The sequence below is a fragment of the Xiphophorus hellerii genome, chromosome 15 (assembly GCF_003331165.1).
Source record: "Xiphophorus hellerii strain 12219 chromosome 15, Xiphophorus_hellerii-4.1, whole genome shotgun sequence".
Classification (NCBI taxonomy): Eukaryota; Metazoa; Chordata; class Actinopteri; order Cyprinodontiformes; family Poeciliidae; genus Xiphophorus; species Xiphophorus hellerii.
This window is the reverse complement of record NC_045686.1, coordinates 7,528,275-7,540,663: the sequence shown is the minus strand read 5'-3', so window position 1 is coordinate 7,540,663 and position 12,389 is coordinate 7,528,275. Positions and strand designations below refer to the sequence as shown.

The window sequence follows — 12,389 nt, the reverse complement described above, 5'->3', positions numbered from 1 at the left end:
AATTAGTTGAACACGTTGGCCTAAATGTGTTGTAATTTTCTTATTAACTTAAAAATTGCTGTTTGTGATACGTCAAAACTCACAATTACTTCAAAAAATGTATATGTTTTGCTATATTTTTCACACATGGAGGTCGCTACTTTGGCTGGAAATTTCGGCTCTTTTCAGAGAGCTGGCTCTTGTGTCTTGGCTCCCACAGAATAGCCGGCTCTTTCAGCTCCCAAATGGCTCTTAAATTATCAACTGCAGCCCCATATATTAACATAAATTGGCAAGTAGGAATGCTTTCTACAATAAAACCTTTTGCATCCAATGTTCTCTAATGAGAAGTCTTACAGTTCTTTAATCTTATGCATTTGTTCTGTTAGCAGACATTCTGACTTTTGTATAATATTTTAATCACTTGTAATTTTTAACAAAAGCAAATGGTTAATTTATTTGGAATCTGTTTTTCAGCATATAAAAAATAAATACTGAATCCGCAAGAAAATCTACCAAACACCCATAATAATAATAATTTATTATTACATAATAACTAAGGTCTTCAGCCAGATGCTGCTTCTCTTTTACAGGTTGCAGTTATATTTATGGGTTTTGCGACACATTCCCCTGAGGAGATGGACTCACCTGTAAGTTGTGTCATTCCCCCTCTCTGCTTTCACATAATGGTATGATCCAATATCCTCACACTAGTTGGCTACGAGACTGCCATGCTAATGGAAACATTCCGTCGTGAGCAGACTCCATTCGGCGGAGCCACTCAAAGAGTGAGAGCTAAGCAACAAAAGGAAATAAAGTGGGGAGACGATGTTGTGAATGTCAAGACCAGACCCTAAGCAGGAGTTACAGACCAAAGACCAGACTTGACACAGAGCTACTTACAGGACTACTTACCGGATCACACAGTCCGATCAGAGGTACGTGTCGTTCATTGTTTCATTCATAAAGCTGAAGGTGGCAACAGCAGCACAAACACCTGCTTGTTTTGCCAGCTGTTTCTTCTTCCTCCGTTTGTTCCACCTCGTCTTCATTACCTCTTGTGATTTTTACATTCCCATCAATTTCAATGCGCTCTGTTTCAAATTGAAAAGGCTTAATTGCTGTTTTGGCTGGATGGAGCTAGCCAATCAAACCTAGTACATATAATTTACCCAGAATGCATTGTATCTTGAACAACACGGTGACTTCCGTGTGACGGTAGTTTATTAAAACTAAAGAAAATAAACCAAACAGTTTATTGTTTTTACATCTAAAATACATTTTTCTCAAATAAAGGCGATTGTTACAACTAATCGTTAATCCTTTTAAAGTTGCAGTATGTCACTTTTATAAAAAAATATATATATATATTTTTTACATATTTGTTGCAACTGTCACCATGTGGAAACAGTTTGGTATGAGACATAATTTGTGAAAACAACAACAACAAAAAAAAACTTCTCTGCTTTCTTGCAGTGCTCCCAAACTACAAACAACCAATCAGAGCCCAGATGTGGGTCTTAGGCTGTCAATAACAATGTCATGTGACCAGCTGACCCCCCAGCCCCCTTTACCCTTCCCTGTACCGCTACAGTTTGTCAGTAGATGCTGTTGTGAATGCTCAGGCTAGTTAGCGTAGCCACAGATGACAGAGGATAAACGGTTTTCCTGTAATGGTAAGTTGTTTTTCTTTCATTTACACATTTAGAAGTGTGTGTGTGTGACTCGGGTGAGTGGTAGCATGAAAACTTTCCTGCTGGCTCTTAATGGTTGTTTTTGACCGGGAGCGGTGCATTTCTTCAGACGTCAATAATAGCTCAGGGAGGGGGTGGAAGTGATCACCTGTCTCATAACATACTGTCACGAAATGGTGACAGTTTTAACAAACATGTAGAAAAACATATTCTTTATAAGACTTAAATACTACAGCTTTAAATGTTAGTAAGAGTTTTGAACTGCATATTTATTTTGTTTTAGCAGCTAGCTTTGCTGCAGTGCTAATGCTAATCTGCTTGAATAAACAGAAATACCAACATAAAAGTTGGTTTTAGTTAATTTATTTAATTTTTGGCAATTCTTTGCAAGAGTACTATTGCTGTATTGTTAGGTTTTTGGTCATTTAATCCATTCATCATTTTCTTACCGTTCCAGTTTACCTGACATTCTTGGCAACAAAATGTTAGGTATTTGAATGCATCTACCATTGCACAATGACTCTACCGCTTATAATTATTTTTACTTGATGAGGGATCTATAGGCAATATTTTGTTTGTCACTTGGCGTAGATAAGATCAATTTAGTTAAATCATGCATGACATTTGAAAATTTTTATGATGATTCATTCTAATTCATTAAAATACTTGACTACAGTAAAAATAATGTCATAACCTGACTACATGGATACCAAATGGAGATAAAACGAAAATGTGTAAAAATGACACGCATAGAAATTTGTGAGAAGTTGGTTATGAGACAATTTTTAAACCAATTTTTAAGTTGGTTGCTTTCAAAAGCAACCAACTCTGCTTTTGAAATGCTCGGTTATCCTTGTCCTAGATGTTTGTATGTGTCTGAAAGGCACACTTTCAGACACATACAGTGAGGGCCAATTATCTTTTAATTTAAGTCGAACAGTCTATGATTTTTTTTTTTAGGTTTTTGCAGAAGCAGTTTATTTTTGTAATTTTTTAATACTTTAAAACAAATAATTACATGCTTAGCCTACTATCAGGGGCCCTGCGATATTGGCAATACCTTCTTATTAATGTAGATAACTGTTTTTCCTCTAACAATATTAGTCTAAGCAATTATTAAAGCACAGTGTCCTCTTAGTAAAATGTGTGCAGACATATAGGCTGAGTGCATCTACAAAACCACTCCCAGAAAGTTAAATTACATTTTGTAACATTTCTATGCATTTTTATGGAAATTAACAACTGCACATATTGCATCCTATTGTTGAACTCCTGCAGTGACTCTAAATTTCTACTTGTGTTCTGATGATGCCTCGGTGACAACATAACATTTTGACTTTAAAGAGCTCATCTAATCTCGAGAGCAGCCTTGTAGTTCTGTGAAATCTGTGTGTGTCCGCCTGTTCCCTTCGCCAAGCATGTGCTCTTAGCACATATGCATCTTATTTTCACAGCAGATAGGGTTTCTTTTCAGTCACATTTGCAATTCGAGAGCTGTGGAGGGCTTGGAAACCACCAACACACAGAAGTCATTTAGGAATTCAGCAATTCAAGGCCTGTGGAAGTGTGTACTCACAGTTTGGCTCAATTAGTACAAAAAAGGGGTCCCTGCTTGACAAATTAGCACACAAAATGTCAGCTGGTAGTTTAGCACATCCACAAAGAGTACTTGCAAATTAGCACATATTTTGAGGAGGGAACTGGCACGTTATTATGAACTGAAAGAGCCCAGGAAATTAGCACATCTGTTGCCAAAGCTGAGAATTAATACATGTTACACGATCACAGGTTTCCTACTTGGAGCCGGGTCAGGAACCATGGCCATGGCAACCATTTCTAATTGAGGATTGTGTATGTGCTCATTATAAGAGATTGATGAAATTGATCTTGTGGCAACGAACAAGCTAATCATTACACAGAGTGCAGCGGAACGCAGGTATCCCTGAATGCTGCAGGCGTGCACTCTAAATTCCCACATCAGTCACATTTCCCCTAGACTCAGTTGTTTCTTATCCGACAGATTTGTTTAGTCTCAATCATTGCTATGCGTGCTAATGTGTGTTCACACTTGCACCGTCAAGTGTGTGAGTCAGCCCGAGGCTTAGCGTCCAGCAGTGGCAGGTGACAGTCCACTCTAATGTCAAGAGGCTTTAGGTTGGCAGGATTAATTCTGTTCTGGAGGAGACACTCCCCAACAAGCTAAACAAGGTAAAGTCGGATCATGACATGTTTAGTTTTCAGACGGTATCATTTGCCCTTCAACTGATCAATTTCAGACATTGATTTACTGACTGCATCGCCCTTAGTTTTTAGCATTTCATAAATATTGCAACTGTTTGATTCTTGGTGCAACATTAAATGTAAGCGATACCCTGGTCACCGGCTTTCATTCATTTGTATGTTTTACTTTATTTTATGTAATGCTTTCACTACAGCATGCCAGCCTACAGCACATTTATTAAATTATTTGATAAACAACCTCAACCTTAAATGTTGAATTGATTAGTATTTCCCCCCTATTGCCCTTCATTCTCTGCCACAACCTGAAGAGTCTAAAAAGTAAACCATCACAGTTATCTGTCTAGACGAGGCAGCGGACAGACATTCCTAGTTTTCTTTACCACTTTAAGACTAACAATTCGGGAATACTTCTAAAGGGTCAGAGCTGCATTTTGCAAATCAACTCACAATTGTAAATGTTTTCTCATTTAACATATTTTTAATGGTGCAATTACAATCAAATGTCCAGTTTGATCTATTCATTATTACATTTGGTATGATTTTTCAGTACCAAGTATAACATTTGCACAAACACTGCAATTCTGACATCATTAATATTGTTAAATTAAAAAAATAACCACCATGACTACCAATGTAGTGTGTAATTTGGTGCATGCCAATGTTTGAACAAACAAAAAACAAAATAGCATTACTTATGTCTGTTTAAACTACACCAATTAGCAACAACCTTATAAACACCCATCTAAGCTGCCATAAATCCTAACCCTTTGAGGTATTGAGTTTACCAGACCCCGAAGGTCTCATTGTTGTTATCCTGCCAGAGCCATAAGGAATAATGAGCCAATAAATGAATGTCCACTGTTTGCAGCAATGCTTTGGCTGCGGCTACATGACAAAATATCATTCATACGGATGGGAGGAACCAAGGTTTCTCAGCAGAACATTTGATGAAGCATTTTACTACTTTTTTTCCATTGTACTTTTTTTTCATAATCTGCCTCGGTGTATGTTCAATACATTTGAGAATTATTGAAAAGCTTACTCATTTCTGTAACTCAGCTTACTCAGTAAAACATGTTAAATAGATTAATTAATTATATAAAAGTGAAAATTATAGTATTACATCAAATCAATAAAAATAACCACGTGGGCGTAATGAGCAGCATGTAGAATACTTCTTTAGAGGAGGGATTCTACATTCCTGATGGAACTGCGTGTCTTCTGAGCTTATCATACAAACTACTTCCCTGTACAAGGCTCCTAAGAAGTAAGTAAATGGCTTAATGGAGGAGCATTATTGTGATGAGATAGTGAAGGCTTCGTATCAGAAAAAGCTGGAGCTTATTAAAGAGAAAGAAGCCAATTTCAATGTGTCAAACTGTGAAGATTAAATTGAAGTTATGTTAGTTATGTTACAGTGTTTGTATAACAAATCAAAGTATCATAATTACTTGATTGTGGTATAAAATAGCTCTCTGTGCCTGGAAAATACAAAATACCCCCTATAAGATGAATAATGATCAGGCTTCATAGATCAGTTCTTCATAACTCTGAGCCAGCTGCAGACTTATAATAATTGCCAATGACTTATTTATTACTGATCACTTAACCATTAATTATTGCTTTAATAATCATGACTTTATTTATTATGTTCATTGCGATTTTATTATCTCTTGCCAAATTACCTAATAACCCACCAGGCCGACCTTAAAAATAGAAACCAAAGATTAAGCTGTAAATAATGCATAGTAAATGAATGTTTAATGTGATTAAAGATAATTAGTGGCAACTTATGGAGAAACTTAGCATTTTTGAGATGATGATAAATTGCTCACCTTGTTCGATTAAGTCTTTAGTTATTTCTGGCATTCCTCTTAATATCTAATTATTATTCTGGTAAATTTAAGGTTCATTTAGGTAGACTGAAATAGAAAAGAACATCACACCACAAAAATGAATTACAAATAAATACATGTCGAGCAATGGCGCACAGAGAATTAAAGGGGCAGTTTTCTGCACAGTAGACCTATTATTTGGTCTGTTTATATTAAGTACAAACGGCACAGGTGAATGTCCTGCATACCCTGTGCTCTGCCCAGATATCTGGGGATATATTTTCAGGTAGAGGGAGAGAATTGGCCCCTGTGCAGCACAGAAAGGTCACTCCACCACTCTACCAAGGGGAGCATCAGATTAATGACCGGGGGTGGCAACTCTCTGCAGGCCTTCATGCATCATGTCCCATTCACCGCCAAACATGTCGGGGAGCACTCCCACTGGGAATTTCAGTGATATTTATGGAGCGTTCTCATCACTTTTGCCTCCTGCCTATTGGCTCTGAGTACTGATCCCCGCTTGTTGAAAGATGGAGAGAGACAGAAACAGGCCATGGGGGGGAGGGGTTAGGGGTGCACTGGGTGGGCGGAGGTCTTCGAGCCCCTAAGTGAGAGACTTCATGCCCATACCTGGGCCAACTGCCTCAGGCAGCCACCCTACAGCCCACCGCCCTCCTGCTGCTGCACCATTAGTCACAGAGTCAAGTTGTTCATATTGTCACAATAACCCCCCGCCCCCTCCCCCTTTACCAATCTGGTGCTCAGATTCCAAAACTGCCAATGCTTAGGCGCCATAGCGTAGATGAGTCACTATGGCAACATATCTGAATCTCATCGCTCATTGTACAGAGCAACCTTGGGTGGAAAGAGCGGGCTGGATTTCTATTCATTGGTGTGTAAATAACCCTTTTTTTCCGACGCCATTTTCTCTGCAAGGACTCAAGAGTGCTCTGAAGTCACAAAAAATAGCCTCGGCTTTAATAACTTCTCAGAACAGCTTGTGAACAAAAAAAATTTACTAAAAGAACGTGAATCGCATTGATATTTTGTTATGATTGCATGTGAAGGACATTTCTGTACACAAAAAGTATTACTCAAAAAACTTATTTTCATTTAACAGAGATGTGACAAAATTATTTATGAGGTATTTAATATAATAGAGAATTTTAAAAGAGTTCAAATCCAACTACGACTGTCTTCCTTTGCATTTTCCTTTTGACTTTCTGCTTATTTTTGATGTTTTTACTCTCCACACACACACAAAACTGCACATTGCATACACACACCTAACCACATCTAAACACACAGAGACCTTTGGATCAGCTGGCCTGTTTTCTCATCCGGGTGGTTATTCAGCTCATAACTCACTCTGGGCTTTCAGTTGCGCCATAATTTACACCCGGTCTGACTGCACAGTTCACAGGAACAGAAGCACTCACACAGACACACACACGCCCCCACGCGCGCACACACCCCGACAGATACAGACTTGCTGATTATCCCAGCTGTAATTCACTCACCTGCAATCAGACAGACCACAAAAACAAGAAGGAGGAGGATGGAGGAAATGATGAGAGGTAGTATTATTAGACTTTAATCAAGGAAAAAATAGAACACGAGCAACATGAAGGGGGACAGTCTAGTTAAAGGTCCATGAAGTCCACTCGGGGAGAAATGTCAGATTCATCAGTCACAGCAATCAATACAGAGGCTATTTGATTTAAAAAAATGTTAATTAAGTATTCATGTTAAGTGCTGCAAGCAACTCAAAATTACCCATTTTTGTTTTCTAGTTGGTTTTATTTTATTTGAAATTGAATCTGTTAGACCAGCACAGAGTAGTGCTTAACTGTGAAGTTGAAATAAAAACATCCACAGATTTCAAAATGTTTTACATCTAAAAATCTGAGATGTGTGGTGTGCATTCAGCCCCCTGAGTCAAGCCTTCATAAAACCACACTCTGCTGTAATTATAGCCAAAAGCCTTTTGGGGTATTTCAACATCTAACATATATTAATCCAGAATTGCTCTTGCTTAGCTGCTTTCTTTCTCTTATAAACTCTGACCAGTTTCCCTGGTTAAGCTGAAGAAAAACAGCATGATGCCTTGCCAATAATAACCTTCACTATGGAGATATTACCTTTAGCGTGATATCCATCGATTTCAGGTACACAAATTTTAGTCTCCTCTCACTAGACGACCTTCCAGATTTTTTCCTGTGTCTTCTGTATTGTGGCAAACAACTATTGAGACTGCTTATGGTTTTCTACTTGGATCGGTTAGTGCATAGCTAATAGTTGTCTTGTGAACAATAACCTGAGCTGTGGATCTTTTCAGCTTCTCCAAAGTTACCTTGGGCCTCTTGACTATTGCTTTCATGAATGCGTTCCTTATGACTTTACCTGGAACTCCATGTTTTGGTAGATTTGTAGTTGTGCTATAACCTGTGTGATTAAATTTCACACATATGGACTCAAATTAAATTTTTTTGAAATTCCATTTATAGATATTAGACCAATGAGGACTAAAAGGTTATTTATGCCATACCTTTTGGATTTTAATTTGAAAAACATTTTGAAAACCATTTATACATAAATATTTTTTTTCTTTTCACTTTGAATATCTGTACTACTTTGCTTCTAAAATCTGAGGTTGTAAGGTGACAAACTCTGGTAATGTGCGCAGGGTATGAATAATTTTAGAAGCCACTGAATGATTTCTGTTAAATCATGTTCAAGTCATTTAGCGACTGAAAGGAAACGGATGAGCATGATTTAACACCATTATGCTTAGCTTCACATTCACTGAAATAGGCCTGCAGTGTTCAATGTGCTACCCCTGGGATTTCATATAATAATTATGTATTAGGTCAGATAGACATAATTTCTATCATCTTTTATGGTATTCAATCATTTCAAGATTATCAGTGGAATGTCTGCGATGTAATACTGCCGTCTGAAAGGAGTGCTAAAACAGGAAAACTAATTAAAATAGTTCCCTTAATTGCACATCAAAAGTTTAAACATTTACTATATTGCTCTGCAAAGGTAACCCATAACTCCTATCCAGGACTTGAACATCTTCTTTCACCATCTACACTGTATATCCATATACACAGTATAATTGAAAATACCATAAATAGAGTAAAAGACCCTAAAGTATGGCTTCACATTGGTGACAGTGATAAATATCACTACCCTGGGTTAATGACATATTCTTTGGCCTCCTGCACACATTTTCTATCACTCCCTGCCACAGCCACGTGCTATTTATAGCTACAATGTCCATTACAGTACAACTTCCCCTCTTTTTTTATCATCTTTTTTTTAAAAATGTCCCTCTTTCTGTGTATAGTTCAGTCTCATTTTCTCTCCATGTCACGGCACCAGTAAACAAGCTTTAAAGTTTTTCGGTTTATATTTTGTCAATCCTTTTCTCTGCCCTCTGAGAAGAGGAGAGCTGTGGATGGACTCCCGAACTCCCCTCTCATTCCCAAGAGAATTTGGCAGAGCTGCTCTCACTACCCTCTTTCATGTTTTAACTCTCAAACATTCCCTTTTAAGTCTGAACTCCGTAAGCTTTCTTAAGATTTTAGTTTACTTTCAAAGGTGTGGCATGTCAAAATGTAGCTTTTTAAAAATTTTATTCTGTTTATTTTCATAAGTGGACACATAGGAATCTCTGTAAATTCAAATATGCGTTCCAGTGGGGCTTGTTTGTCAGATTAAAATAATAAAAAAATTACTTTACATTGAGCCCACATTTCTATATGACAAATGTTTTGTTTTATTTGGTTTGATGTAATATTAAAATCTTCAAATTACGTGTTTCCATTAGCTTTAAGTGGAAAATCATCACAGTTATTTGAAGTAAAGATGTGAAAACATCTGTCTGTAGTTCTGTCGGTAGTCCACATATGTTTCTCTTTTTTTTTTGGTATATTGATGTACTAAAAAAAGGAACTTTTCAATAACTGTCAAATTCTTTTGGGATGTACATCCATCCTAGAGATAGATGTGAGGAGATTCTTTGCCATCGTTCTCCATAACCTAATTCAATTCTAAATTTATCTGTACGCTCCTCTCTTACTGTTTGGACATCAGATGATGAATAAAAATGTAATCTCACTCAAGCCTTGCGCATCTTGGCTGTGATAGCAATCAACCCACATGTTTTTTTGTTTTTTTTTTACATGTGGTGTTTGTTTAATGAATCCTCCTAAATCAGTTTTGACATAATCACAAAATGTGGCACATTTTTTGTGAGTCGGCTCCAAACGCTGCTTTCGTTTGTTTGGGATTGTAAATCACGGTGATGGAACATCTGGAGCTTTAATCATCTCTGTTCAGCCCACAATAATTGACAAGTCTGAAGGGAGCTGTTAGAAGCCGACAGCACCTTACTTTGTAGAAGCAGTTATTTGTCTGATGCTGAAATGCTGCTTTTTCATACAGTCTTTGTTTTTATGGGCATTTTATAAGGATTTTAGACATTAGTGTCCTGATTGTATCTTCATTTGTGATTTGACTGATCTTCTTTATTGTCGTCTCCTCACTCCTCATACGTTGTGAATTGTTCCATGGCTTTTTTTCTCTCTATTTCATTCTTCTATTTTCTATTGGTTAGGTTCATTTGCTTGCATTTTATTTGAAAATTGTTCAAATTAAAGGAACAAAAGTAGGAGCCAACCTCTCGGTCTGCACGAAAGAATTTAGGAAGGGCATCCGACCCTGATCTCACCTCCCAGTGCAGATAATTGCCTATAATTGCACTGACTGCTCCCACAGAATGCAAATCCCCTGATATCTAAGCATCTTATCCTCACTGTAAATCTGTTTAATACACAGATATACCCAAACTGAGTATGGCTATCAACATTATGGATTTAGGAAAAAAAAAATGCATGCACTGTTTGATCTGTAATTGCGTGAATTAAATTGATCATGTTGTTTTACGAGGCCTCCTGCAACTACAGTAATCTAGATAGTCTTTTCTACAGACTCATTATTTTGCTCTGTTTTTTTTTTTGTTTTTTTTGCTTTTGCTTTTAGGGGGAATTTTTGAATCCATTGAGAGTGGCCCCTCCGGAGCAGAGGAATTAGCCTTCAAATTTGCCTTGAACACAATCAACAGGAACCGCACATTGCTCCCGAACACCACACTGACCTATGACATCCAGAGAATAAATATCTTTGACAGCTTTGAGGCCTCCCGAAAAGGTGAGTAAAAAGTCAAGCAAAAAAAAAAGTGCAAAACTTAAATTTAACTCTTAAGTTAACAAAACCTTTTTCATATTTACTTGTACAATTACTGTGCCCTCCTATATTTTATTGTATTGCACTATATTATATTATACTTTATTGAACTTATAATTTATATAGCATAGCCTTATGCCTTGGAAGTCCTGGCAAGTTTTAATTGGCTTCTGCTGTTCTAATTATTCCTTTTTATAATTATTACATATTCCTTATCTCATGTGGATTTTTAACCAAAAGTAGGAAACTTGGCTCAAAATGTCCAAAATCAATCTGTTGGACTCCTCCATTTGCTTCTCAAAACAATGGAAAATTTTGTGCAAATGTCGACATTTAAATGAAGTTGTGCGTAAATGCAGTAGTTTCTAGCACAACTGTAATATTAGTTTAGTGTAATTTTGGCGGTGCTTTACTATGTGTAGAAAAGCACAATCTAATCAGAAGACAGAAATTGCTTGTTTTTAAATGAGCTTCTGTAAACCTTTGTGTTTCTGCATCTGAAAAGAAACTAGAAGTATAATCTAATAAAAGCAAAAATATATATCTATATTAAAATTTTAAAAAATATTTGTCTTCATCAACATATACATACATATATCTATATTATTATATGGCATATAATTACCTCTATTATTTAGAGGTAATAAAATGCATTATTACTTCTTATGCATTTTATGAGGTAATAATCCAAGATGCACTTCTCCTCGTGTGACATCTTTGTGCAAAAATTTGCACTGAAGTTATTCTAATCAAACATAATTAAATTTAGAGTCCCACTAGAAAAAGAAAACTGACCTAATGTACACTTCTGCTTTCTTCCATGCCAGCATGTGACCAGCTTTCTCTTGGAGTGGCAGCCATTTTTGGCCCCTCACACAGCTCTTCTGCCAATGCAGTCCAGTCCATCTGCAACGCTTTGGGAGTGCCCCACATCCAGACCAAATGGAAGCATCAAGTGTCTGACAACAGAGACTCATACTATGTCAGCCTGTATCCTGACTTCTCCTCCCTCAGCAGAGCCATCCTCGACCTGGTGCACTTCTTCAAGTGGAGAACTGTCACTGTGGTCTATGACGACAGCACAGGTACAGGTACAGTCGGTGTCTGTCCTTATTCTCCACATTTACACTGTAAAACGTCTCAGAATAAAGATAAAAACAGGGAGCAGATGAACTGCAAAGTGCCACACTGCTCCCGAGAGTTCAGAGGACGCTTTGTAACCTGTCAAGTTAATTCAGAAATCAATAGCTTACTGTTCTGTCTTAGTCCTCCAGGTGCTGCCAATGTCAGTCTTCCGAGAGACTGAACAGCAGGACAGAAATAAAACTCAGAAAAATTACCCAGAATGACCCTGTGTCTCTTCAGCTTAATGCAATGTAAAACT

At 37.2% G+C, this 12,389-nt stretch overlaps 1 protein-coding gene across 2 annotated transcripts in view; it reads left to right on the top strand.

Moving 5' to 3' along the window:
- The window catches only part of LOC116734130 (glutamate receptor ionotropic, kainate 2-like), an 85,201-nt gene that overhangs the window by 16,993 nt on the left and 55,819 nt on the right, over positions 1-12,389 (top strand). The window contains exons 2-3 of one of the 2 annotated variants that reach the window (XM_032585306.1): positions 10,802-10,969; positions 11,833-12,096. In XM_032585306.1, coding sequence (XP_032441197.1) covers positions 10,802-10,969; positions 11,833-12,096 — 432 coding nt within the window. The remainder of the gene's footprint in view (positions 1-10,801; positions 10,970-11,832; positions 12,097-12,389) is intronic. The other variant, XM_032585307.1, reaches the window with a different exon arrangement.